Source organism: Ailuropoda melanoleuca, chromosome 6 (genome assembly GCF_002007445.2).
Source record: "Ailuropoda melanoleuca isolate Jingjing chromosome 6, ASM200744v2, whole genome shotgun sequence".
Taxonomy (NCBI): Eukaryota; Metazoa; Chordata; class Mammalia; order Carnivora; family Ursidae; genus Ailuropoda; species Ailuropoda melanoleuca.
This window is the reverse complement of record NC_048223.1, coordinates 63,999,471-64,012,376: the sequence shown is the minus strand read 5'-3', so window position 1 is coordinate 64,012,376 and position 12,906 is coordinate 63,999,471. Positions and strand designations below refer to the sequence as shown.

Here is a 12,906-nt window from a genome sequence, read left to right as displayed (position 1 = left end):
TGCATGGCTTGTTGTTTGGGCACCTGAATCAGGCAAGAGTGTACAATGAATATCCTGGTTAGTGAGGTCACTGATTTTGCTCTACAGATGTGGAGTACTACAGGCTATGCTTTCTATTCAAGTGCCATTGTAAGCAGGGCTGGTGGAGGGCATATACAACTTCCCATGAATTCTGATAAGGTTCCCTGGTCAGGCAGGTTGAAGGCTGTATTCAAGAATAATTGGGGCTGGGGTGCCTGGCTGGTTCAGTCAGTTAAGCATCTGCTTTCAGCTCAGGTCATGATCCCAGGGTCCTGGGATTGAGCCCTATGTCGGTTTCTCTGCTTAGTGGGGAGCCTGCTTCTCCTTTTCCCTCTGCCTCCCTGCCTACTTATGCTCTGTCAAATAAATAAAATCTTTTAAAAAAAAAGAATTGGGGCTATGAATTTGTTTCCCTTTCCTGGGCACAGCAGGAGAAGCAGCTCCAATACCACTAAGGTTCTGTTCGTGGTATCGATGCAAGCCAACCCATTCCTCAAGTTTCCTGGCCAAACAGGGCTACTCTTCTTTGGGGGCAATCAGTTCTTCCCTTTCACCTCAGCTTGCATGTTACACAGGAACTTCCAGGTGTTCTGTCAGCCCTGCCTGTCATATGGGGCTGGGAACTATGTTCCACAGAGGATGTGGGGTGGGGGGGGATGACATAGCTCTCCTGGCTGGGTGCAGGAAGACTGACTCCTGCGTTGCCAAAACTCTATTTGAAAATGCAAATCTGGTAGGTTTGTACCCTGCCATGGTGTGAATACACCTGGTCAGATTGCATCACCTATTTGGTTCTGTAGATTTACAAAGTCACTGGTTGGGACTCTTGCTTGGGCCTGCAGGTAGAATTGTGGTCTGCTAAGATTTGAGTGTTGGTTGTTGGAAGCCCATCTCCCCTTCTCCATCATAATCAGATTCCCATGATCCCCATGGAGCAAAATCAGAATAGGTGCTCCTACAGAGCAACCCACTACCCTCAGGGGGCTGGATGTCACCCCTGGGTCCTCTTTTTCCAGTGGAGGAACTATAGACTTAGGGGAGACCTTTTGGCATGGTACTGCACTAGGCTGGGGGAGGGGCAATGCCATCACTGTGTAGCCACTTCTCATATTCTTCCAGTCTGTCTTGGTCTTTGTGGCATGAGGGGCACTTCAGCCTCACCCCCATGTTCTAGGACTTTCTTAGTGGTGTCCTGTCCATGAATAGTTGTTACTTGTTCTTGGGGGTGGGGGGAGCAAAGTCAGGAACAACTTATGTCACCATCTAGCATCACTCTCTATACTACATTCTCAGAGTGTCCTCAGTGGTAACAAACTCATGTTCTCTCAAGGTAAACCTGAGTTCTAAATATTGCAAAGTCACTTGGAGTCAAATCTAAGAAGTTATGGGTCATACAGTGTAACTATAAAAATGTGGGTCATAACCCTTTTGGCCACATTGCTTTTGAGAATCTGATTAAACCTATGAAACCTAGAAAACAAAGGTACATGAAAGAAATACTGCATTTGAGAGCATAGGCCCATTTCTATGAGATGGGAACTTTCAACAGTTTTGTCAAAAATGGGGGTTTCTAGACAGCATAGGAATTCTGGTGCTATAAACAAATGGAGGCCTGTGCTGAAGGGTGGGGACAGTCCATCCTCCAGTCCCTCACCAGCTCCACTGTTTTCCATTTCTAATGGAAGTTTAGTGAGGGCAAGGGTTTATGTTCCATTCACTGATGTTCCTAGAACAGGGCCTGGTACTAACTAAGCCCTATGTATTTATAGAAAAAAATGAGCAAATGCATAACTTAACATTGGGTTTATAGGTAATATTTCAGTTATCTGAAGAACTCTTGTGCTAGAAACATTTTTAAAGAACCACTGGCACCGGTAATTCAAGTGGAGGTATTTCTGGAAGCATAATAAGTGGAAGTTTCGGATTTCCTTGAGATTTAACAAATCTCAGGATTAGTAATATGATACTAATTCCATATGAAAATGAGTTCGGACAGAACCTCAGCACAAGGCACAGTGGGTGTTCAGCGTGCTAGCACGATGGTCAGGCTCTGAAACAGGAACCTGGGTCAAGAAGCCCAGTGTAGGGGCGCCTGGGTGGCACAGCGGTTAAGCATCTGCCTTCGGCTCAGGACNTAAAAAAAAAAAAAAAAAAAAAAGAAGCCCAGCGTAACTTTAGTAAAGAGCTCCTCTGCTGATGGATGAGATTGTCAAAGCGGTCATACACTTGATTCTTTTTAAGAAAGAACAAGAATAAAACGTGTGATCGTACTCTTTTGGTATATACCTGTGGGTGGCCAGAGAAACAGTGATTGATTACTGGTCCTGAACTCACTGGCTAAAAGAAAGTGCCTTAGCTTCTGGATGAAAACGAGGATGGCCAATGCAAAACAACAGGAGAGAGAATGCATGCTCAATTCTACTGCAGAGACATCTTCTAATTCTGCTGAAAATGGCAAAAAAAAGTTTTCTTAGAAAACAAAGACAGGCATAGGTTTATGTATAAAGATTTTTTTAAAAGACATTTCATCTAGCAAGGACAATACAAAGGGGTTATATAAATTTATTTTTCATATAACAGTTGATTAGAAAAAATTCCCATTTTCAATGCTTAATTCCATCTCTCATTTTTTTTTTTTTTTAAAAATCACTAAGAGGACAAAAAAACCCCACAAAAATACAATCTGTATCTGTTCTCTATTTACAGATAACCGGTCACTATTAAGGCACAGATTGATTAAAAACTAACATTTATTCAAATAATCCAAATATTTTGTGCATCTTATAACACTGACAACACCATATACTGTAGTGTCATATTCCCTTCATTGCATCAAGAGAAAGTGAGAAAAGTAATTTCCAGTGTTTTTATTTTTAGCCACCCTATTTAATCTAGTTTAATTGGGACAGTTTTCTTTGGCATAGTATCAAAGCACTGTTCATAAAACCTGCATCAACTTAATACTGCAAATTCATTCCTTCTTCCTCCTGTTGCAACTGCATGGTAGAGAGCTGGGGAAAGAGTCTAAGCGATTGTTGTTGTTGTTGTTTTTTCCTAAATGGGAAGGTCTTGTTAAAGAAATGAAATTTACAGCACAGAGTGGAACTGGAAACAACCCAATTCTTACCCTGTGCTGAATGTGTAACATGACGTGTTCATACAGCCACGTAAGGCAGGGAGCTCCATGTGACAATATGTGTACATGTGACACGCACACAGGATGATTCTGTTGCACTTGCAAAAGGAGCAATTTAGTTCTCACACCTAAGCATGCAAGATTTAGTTTAGGAATAGGCATCCCTTTTGTAAAGCTGTTGTAACGATATCATTTTACAACAGGCCCATTATCATGCCTTCCAGGTTACCAATATTATTTTTTAAAGTGAAATTTTTTGTGTGTGCAAAATTTCTCTTCCACTCTTTTTCTTACTTTAATGGTAAGACTTAGTCATGGAAAAATGGCGAATCTTTCTAATCTCACATTTGTATGAAAGTCCCCAATTGTTATGTATGCTTATGTAATGCCTTCTGCTGAGAATGTGTGACAGTGGTTTATGTCCATGTAGAAAGTCTTGAATCCTGAACATAAATAAGTCATTACAGTACAGGTAATTCACAACATTTCCTATGGGAAAGTTTTCCAACAAATTAATACACTTGGAAATAATATTGCCTTGAAGAAAGAGAGGCACTTAGTGATTTTCTTCATGGATTGAAAACCCTTCATAAATCTATAAGACGTCCGAAAAGACCTAGGAAACAATGTTGCCTGATTTCTTGGACTTTCACAGTATAAGATAGTATCAATGAGTCTAGCCACTTAGAAAACAGTTTTTTGTTTTTTTTTTTGGTCTTCCTTTGAAACTTGGCTGTTTTTATAAACTGTCACCCTGGAAACTTAAATAAAACCTTTCTGTTCTCAACAAACATGTCTACTTCAAGCAGACAAATATGGTTTTTTAAAGTCCTGTGACCTATACGGAGCACAGCTAGAGTGTACATGATAAGGATAGTAATCTATTTCTCCTCTTAATGGCAACAGCACTGTCTTGTCAGATGACTATTTGTCTTTTTTTAAATAAAGTGACAATCTAGGGCTCCAGTTATTGAATGTCGTCCATTCTCTACCATAAATCTCTAGTAGATATCAATTTAATCAGTTATGTACTGTATGCTTATAATATCTAAAAATAAAAGTTTGATATAAATAAGTGTCCTTTAGTGGCAGTATACTAAAGATTAGCCCTTTGCCTTCAGACAACCATTAAAATCATTTTAGCAATACAGGCAGCAGCTAAATATGATGACTGCAAAGGGTTAATATTGCAAAGTCCATCTGGTCTTTCTTTGCACCTGTTATGTGAAATAGGTTCATTGCTAATTATTTCTAGGATGTTGACATATGAACAGAACTGGTCCAGAACCAAGGGGAGTCACTTACATTTCCCAAAGTCAGAATATTCTGCACAAAACTAATAATCCAGTACCATTTCAAATAAAAATTTGATGATAGTCATAGAGTATGACTAAATCTGATTTGTACCAATACATCAGGTAACATGAAAATTGACAGAGAATTTCCACAGGACAAGAAATCAGAAAGCGTAAAGTGCTGAAAGACCTCAATAATTATTTTAAAGCAGTACCAGAAAATTCCATTTTGATTACTTTTAAAAAATCCCCAAATCCCTAAACAAAACAAGCAAACAAAAGAACCTCTAAGTTTTCTGGCATCCCAGATGTCAATTAATCCTTCATGTTAAGTAAAAAATCAGTGCATACGTTATTTAGGTAAATAAAAACAGGAAATAAAGCCCTACCCTTAAATTGCAAGTTCTGTCCGACTGCCGTTTAAAAAAAAAAAGTCATCCAAATGTGGCATTCTATATGATGACATAAGATCATCTTCTCTCTTTTCTTCCTTTTTGGCACAAAGTTCAGGTGTGAATAAGATGCTTTGGTCCTGATACCAGACACCCAGATTACGGAGGATGGTGTGCAGTGAAGGCTGTTCACAGATCTCCTGTGTCCAACTTGACAGAGCTGGCAGGTGCGTGCCTGGAGGGTATTGCTACCAGCGGCCACTGGCACTAGCAATGTCTGAGTGATACTGACGGGGTAGCCTCCCACTTGCTCCGCCTTCCAGGAAAGAGGTGCGTGCACTTGGTGGTTCAAAAAGCTTTCTTCGATTTTTATTTAGTTCTAGAGAGAGAGAGAGAGAATGGTTAGGAGCTCAGTGGAGAAGTTCTATTACCTACAGGACATGGCAGGACAGCTCAGAAAATGGTGACATAGGAGGGTTTGGAGAGAAAGTCAAATCTGGTAGCAAAAGGAAAAGTTTTAGTTGCCAGTCAAGACATTTCTGAAATGCTAGAAAGTCTGATATAAATGGAGCATGTTGCTAGTGAGAGAACCAAGGACAGCAAATCGTTTTTATTGCAGTTTGTAGACTATTTGGGAGATAGGTCATTCTCAGAACCCTCTATACTCCTGATAAGCAAATTAAACAGTTTGAACTATCCCAAATGTCATTGCAGAGGCAAAGGGAGGGGGGCCATCAAAGCTGGTGAAAGGCATATGAGGATGTATTACCAATGACACAGAAAATTATTACAGCTACTGAACTCATGCATGTCAAACACAGCAGTCATTAAATTATTGAAGTCAGACATGACAACCCCACACAGAAACATGAGAATAATGGAGGAGCGCGTTGAAGTGTTAAGCCACAGCCTGATGGCTCCACTGACTCATGAGGCCTCTGCTCCTTGAGTCAGAAAGAGTTATATGAAGAGCTGTATCAGCAGGAGTTTCCTTTGAATAAAAAAATCAACTTCGTAAAAATAGCAACAGTTTAGGAAATTATTATAACTGAAAATAACTAATGATGAATTCAAGTTCTCAGGGAAAAACTAAGACGCTTTATTTTAATTTTAAAGAAACCAGAGTACTGACAAAAACACAGTTTCCTTTGCCTTTCACCAACTAGAAATTATTAACAAGAAAGGTAGAAAATTAATTGAAGCAGCCCACCTTGTTTATCACTATGCAACAACCCCCTCCCCGCCACCACATGTATTTACAAATCCTCAAACCAAATGATGTAATTCTTGCTAATGAATTCATACCGGTAAAGAGAAGTGTCATACTCTGGAAATTAGGGTTCCAGTGCCAGCAAACCCAAGTATCAAATATTGGGATTATATAGTTGATGTGATTCAAGTTGTCTTTTCTTTCCTTTCCCTTCCCTCCCTCCCTTCCTTCTTCTCTTTCCCTCCCTCCCTTCCTTTTTTTGGGGGGGAGTGGAGCCAGTGATCCAGCACATGCATTTGCACACTACTCAGAACTTTTTCAACACCACACAGGTACAATCCCCTTTCCAGTTCTGAAGCTGCCCTGCAAGCTATGGCTACACTAATGCTGGGGCTCAGAACAACAGATGCACGTTGCAGTGCATTGGTCACAGGTGGCTAAGGACAGCCATATGGCCAGATGTGCACTTATCACCCCAGTTCACCCCACTGCCTTCCAAAATGTAAATGTCTGCCCCACAGGGGTGATGCAAGAGTGGAGACATCTCTCCTTTGTTCACAGGTCTTACGAGAGAAAAAAATAACAGAGATTTAGTAATGCTTATTATAAGATAAGCTCTTTACAATTTGTTTTGTCCTATTTAAGTCCTCCTTAAGGAGTAAATGATAATATTATTCTCCATTTTATTTATTTATATATATTTTAAAGATTTTATTTATTTGAGAGAGTACGAGCCAGGGGAGGGACAGAGAAGCCCTGCTGAGCAGGGAGGCCGATGTGGGACTCAATCCCAGAACTCTGGGATCATGACCTGAGCCACCCAGACACCCACTATTCTCCATTTTAGATAAGAAAAATGAGTTTTAAGAATAGACAAAGTCCACACAGCTTTTAAGTGACAGGCTGAAACTCTATCTGCCTATACAAAGGTCCATATCCTGGGCCCTGAGCTCCAGTGGTCCATCCATCGAGTAGAGAAGACCAACTGAAGCATCAGGAATACAAATTTGAAAAATCGGTAGTTTCAGGTATGCCAGATAATACAGCTGTACTTCAGATTTTAAAATACAAAATTTATTTTTTTAAACAGGAAAACATAGCTTTAAAACTCTGGAGAAGGAAGGTATCTGTATAAGCAAGATATATGCAGACATGCTTATAGATGGCTACCTTCAAATTCCTGCAGAAATACTGTAACAATGACATTCCTACTAAAAGTTGAACACACGTATCTTGTTTAAAAAACACAGTCAGAAATCAAGGCAGAATTTAATATATTTAAAGGCAACTGTAGGAGAGTTAAGAATAAATGAATCCCCTTAAGTACGCGGCCTGGGAAAGTTTTATCACCTTCTAGTTAGAAGACTGTCTTTGGCCTCCATTTTCTCATGAGAAAATAACCCATGAATCAGGAGAACATTCCCATACTATAGAGAAAGAAAAGGAATGAGCAGGTGAAAAACCTGTCTTCCCTAGCGCATGTAACATGTACAATTGAGCACATGAGGAAATTGGGCCACTGAAGACAAACATATTTTTAAAAAAGACGTTGAAAACTTTATTCTGAAAAGTCGTATCAACTAGATTTTTGATAGAATAAAATGACCATGAAGGAATTCGTCCATTCCCTAAAGAAATAATTTCTAAGGTATGTATTTCCAAATGTGAAACAGAGATAAATCTAGAGATTATCAAAGATCAAGTCCTACTGAAGAGACTTTAATTTTTGTTCTTGTTTTTTACAGTAAAAAGCAAACTCCCTCTTGATTTTTTTTCAAGTAAACCTAAGAGATAGTTCGGGAAAATACCAACCTTTTTCTTTGAAATTCCAAGGTTCACACAATCCTGGCAGCTCTCAGGATCTTGTTGCGGGTCTGAACAGAGTCACAAACTAAAAGAATAGGTCGGGAAATGTTAGATCTACCTGAGGCTGTGGCGGGAAGCCAGTCAACAGGATGCTAAAGTTCCTTTTACCTTGTCCCTGTACATTTAGTTAACCACTCACTAAAATATTCTGAGAGAAATCAAAGAATTTTCAAAAAAAAAATCCCAGATTTGAAAAAAAGACCATTTTTTCCCCCTCTGATCCATCTCTACTAGAGATAAATCTCCTCTCCTTCTATGACATTAAAAGAAATGTCTTCTGGCCCAAGATTAAAAACAGAATAAATCCTTACACTGAAAGAACGACTCTGATCACAAATTAAAAATCTATAAAATTTTAGAAAGGAATTTTGAGCAAACTCTGTATCTAACCAAACTATGTAACCACAAGACAAACGTGAGTAAAAGCTGCCCAGCTATCCTGCATCTATCCCTGGAAATGGAATGTTCTGAGACTAGAAATGGATGTCTTTGTTATCAGACGAATTGGAAAAAGAAGCTTTTTTGACAAAGGGTTTCTCAGTAAAAACTTATTACTTGCAGAGAAAACAATTTACCAAGTTCAAACACATACACTCAACAAAGTAAGGCAAAATCGTCCTTAAAATAATCAAATACTTCACACTGTGCAGAACATTCATAAGGCATCTATTCAAAGCCTCTAATTTCCTTTAAAAGCAAGAAGACCTGTGAACCCCACAGAGAGAGGGAGTCTACAGAAGTAGTATGTAACCTCAACAGAACCACATCGAGGATGACTGGAGGAAAAAAAATTTTAAAGAAGATTCAAAACCCCTCCTGTTTTCCACTCTACTCCCCAAAACCCATCTGGAATACATCACAAATGTGTTCCAGAATAAAGGTCCCAATGATTTAGAGATCTCTGCTTGTTGCTGGAAGCTTTACAAAGTTTGGGTGCACAAAGAAAGAACTTAATTTTTATTATACGGTCCCTGACATTCCATGATTCTCTAGTGAATAATTATCAAATTCTAGAACATAAACTTCTCTGGTATAAATGTGCTGTCCCACAAGTGTATCTTAACACTACAGGCTCAGTGATTATGTGAGTTAATCAAATTTCAAGTACTATATTAATTTCTTTTTTAAATTAATAAAAGAATGTGAACATATATAAAGTTAATTTGGATCTAGAAATAGCACTTTAGGGCTGAGCTTCAGAGTAAACAAATTGAAAATTATCCTATTGCCACAGGTAGTAAAAAAAAAAAGAAAGAAAGAACAAGAGTATACTGCTAATCATATACACTGTTAAAACTGTAGGTTATTTTCACTATACCTGATGACACAGCGCATGGAAGGACAGACCTTAGAAATGGAAGGTAACCTTACACAATCATCTATTCCAACCCACCTTCATGGTTTGGAGACCCAAACCAAATGAGGTTTGGAAACTCACCCAAGGACTAACGGCTTGGCAGACGCAAAGCCCAGCTCCCCTTATGTGAATACAGTGCTCTTTCTACTATACCAAGCTGATCTTATGAACGAACAAGAAAAAGCATCTGCCCTGTGGAGTTTCATTAATGCAACCACCGGTACACAGGACGGGGGAAGATTTCTCAAACCGATGCTTGCAGAACTCTTTCCACAGAGGAGCCTAACAAGTTGCTCAATGGCTGAATTTCCACCCTTATTTCAAAGCTGCTCTGCTTATAGGTGCTTCAGGTATTAGGTCTATCTACAGATTTCCTGACGGAGTTGGGGGAGATGCAATCTTGGGCTAAAATAAAATGGAAAATCACCGAGGTTTACATTTTATTTGCTGATCTGATTAGCGAATGCTGTTTGAAAAGGACTTGCACTGGTTGGACACCACTGCTGGCCTCATAGAGGCATAGCCTGCAAATATCAATGTTTTGAAAAGGCAAGTCATTTTCCCACCACACCTGACACTTGGCTTCTGCCCTTGGTGACTCTTTTTGAGAAACTGGCACACATATAACATTGACATTAATGAACTTCATCAGAGCTTCTTCAAAAAGTAGCCTCATTTTTTTTGCCCCTGATATCTTCCTCATATTTCTCTATATACCTTTTTTGAGGTACATGGTCATGTATTTGCAGATTCCTTACTCACCATCCAGCTTAATTCCTCTTAAATGGCAGGTACTCAGAAAATACACATAAGAGCATTTTCTAATACACAGAATATGCAACAGATGCACAAAAATGATGGTCTGGGAGACAGACAACATTATTTTCCTTTACTCTGTAACTACATTCAGGATACTACACCCTTCTGTGACTCACAAATTCTATTAAGAGTTTGGGAAAAATTTTAAAGCAAGACAATACTGCCAGATTCCAGCTATACCAAGGATCATTCTCTTCTTCTCTGGTGCGGTTATCTCAGTTGGCATACAAGGATACATGCAGTTGAAACATGGCAGCCAATCCAGAATAATTATTCACTAAGCCAATGATTATTGCTTAACACAACCACAGAAAGGAGAATTCAACTTCTCCCCCATTCTTATGTTCTGCAAAGGGCAATTTTCGTTAGATCTTTCTGAAGACATCTGTTTTAAAGAACGACATTGTCAAGGCAGGTTTTCAGGCAACACCTTGATGAAGGAGTAGTAGGGATGTTCTCAGCATTTGTCACACTGTTAGTGGGAAAACACTCTAGAACCACAAGCACAAGGTGCCAGCGTAGTAAGCAAGTGGTTGATGGACAGAACCAGCCCCACTGGCTGAGGTCACTGGCAGACGTTATTCAGGTTTTAAAATATGAATATGAGCATTTATATTCACCTGAGATTGCAAGCAGCATTTTCCTCCTGGCACCAAAAGTCGTAATTCCCAGCTCCTTCAGATCCTGATCTGTGAGAGTGAGGAATGTCTGAAGATCGATCTGTGGGTGAAAAAGTAATTTATAACCAATACATTAAGTACTTATTTTCTTGCTCACTAAAAGTTCAACTCATTATTACACATATTCCATTTACTAATTATGCTCTTCCTACTTCCAAAAAGGAACGGTCATGTCACAAACTGAGGGGACAAGGGCTAAGTCATAAAGGTGGTGAAATCAGAGTGATGATTCTAGCGTAAGACTTAGGCTAAGCCAGTTATTTACTGCAACTAAGATTAAATATTCAGGTCTTAGCATTCTGGCAGCCAGAGCAAAAAGGGAATCACAGATTTCACAGTTTTCAGGAATTGATAAAAGGAAAAATACATACGTGTCCAGAAGAGAGAAAATATTTCTTAGCTTTGGATTCTGAATTGGTTAACTGTAGCTCTATAAAAAGAAACTGAGTAATACCATAACTGGTATCCTCCACTGCGTTCTTCAGAAGAATGAGAGAAGAATTCCTAGACTACATCAGACACATGGTTCACTTGGCTGAGCCTGGCAAATTATCTCCAACAGTGGTCTAGAAGAGGCATTTCCAGGAACAATATAATGGCCCTCTCTGGCATCAGCAAAAAAGTGTGGAGGGAAGTAGCTCAAGAATCCTGCCCTTCCTTTGAAGACAGTGTGGAGGAACAGAAAGGTAATGGGCTCTGAAGCCAGAGAGAGCTGGCTTTCTATTCTGCCCCTGCCATTACTCGTTGTGGGCATTTAGGGTTGACAGTACTGTACCTTGCAGGGCTCCAGTGGGCATTAAATATGATTGGAGATATAAAGCAATGGGCTTACCAAAGGGGTGAAATAACTGGCAGCTCTGGTTAGTAAATTATGTATTTAGACATATCATCTGTGAAAGCGGCTAAATGAATATTCAACTTGCTTACAAACTAAATCCCACAAGGTCACTTAATGTGGAATTCTTGTAAAATGATATCTGAGTATTAGAAAATAGCCTACATGAAAGAAACAGAACCGAATTTATACTTTTCATTCAAATTATACAGAAATTAATTTGAGATTTTGTTTTCATTTTGAAGGTATATCCAGATCTTAGAAAACTTTTTAATTTATCATGTCTAAAGATATGTTTTTAGAAATTCTATTAGATAGAGATTCTCCATTTTAGGGATCCTCTCTTTTTAAAGGCCAAGAGAGTAAATATTTTAGGCTTCGTGGGCCAAATTATCTCTGTTGCAACTATTCAACTCTGCTATTTTAGCTTGAAAGCAGCCACAGACAATATGTAAATGAATGAATGTGGCTGTGTTTCAGTAAAACTTTATTCACAAAATCAAGCAGGTTTGCAGGCTACAGTTTGCTGACCTCTGCTCTAGTTAATAAATATTCGGTAAAGGCAGTCTGGCTTTATATTATCATGTTTTCTTCCTTCTTGGAGTAATCAGATAAGAAGTGCCTTTGATAAATTTATTTCTATGCTTCTTTAAATAGTAAATACATATAGATAAAAACAAATCCAGAATATCGTTGAATAACAACAAATCTTTTACTTCAAAACCTTTGTCTGGGCAAGTTAAAATACTTCTGCCCTTGAACTTCTCCATCAGCTACCCTGTCTAACCAGCAAAACTAAATAAATGCAATTTTTTAATGCATTGATGATGAAAGTGTTATTCAACTTAGAAAATCCTCAGTTACATGAATACTAATTTAGATTCAGGGAAAAGAAAACGAAATCAATACGCTGAAATCCAATACACACATGACAACATTTTTTTGATGTTAAAAAACTAAAAAATTCACCAATTAAACTTAATTAGTTATTGAACCATGGGAAATACATTATGATATAAACTGCATAATAAAAATCTTAGATTCTTTTTGATAAATACATGCTTGGGAATTACTGATTTAATCAGATGTTCTCTAGCATGAACTAAGCCAAACTAGCATGAAACTTAAACAACGTCTGGATTTGAAAAATACATTTATTGAAATATTCTAACTTTCTGTTGCACTGGGCTAGCTGTGCCCTAGTAACATGACAGCATTTATAGAAAGAATCATGTTCGGGGTCTCTACTCTTTAAGTCAGTGCATAATAGCCATGGCTGATCGGGGTGACCAAAA

General features: G+C 38.6%; 1 protein-coding gene across 5 annotated transcripts in view; it reads right to left on the bottom strand.

The window, feature by feature from the left end:
- Nucleotides 1-2,554: 2,554 nt before the first annotated feature.
- Nucleotides 2,555-12,906, bottom strand: part of BICC1 (BicC family RNA binding protein 1) — a 269,545-nt gene continuing 259,193 nt past the window's right edge. For 3 of the 5 annotated variants that reach the window (XM_034662531.1, XM_034662532.1, XM_034662535.1), the window contains 2 exons: nt 10,717-10,816; nt 2,555-5,223 (listed from right to left, as the gene is read on the bottom strand). In XM_034662531.1, the coding sequence (XP_034518422.1) occupies nt 5,093-5,223; nt 10,717-10,816 (231 nt within the window). In that variant the 3' untranslated portion in view covers nt 2,555-5,092. Of the gene's footprint in view, nt 5,224-7,866; nt 7,946-10,716; nt 10,817-12,906 lie in introns of all 5 variants that reach the window. The other 2 variants (XM_034662533.1, XM_034662534.1) reach the window with 2 other exon arrangements.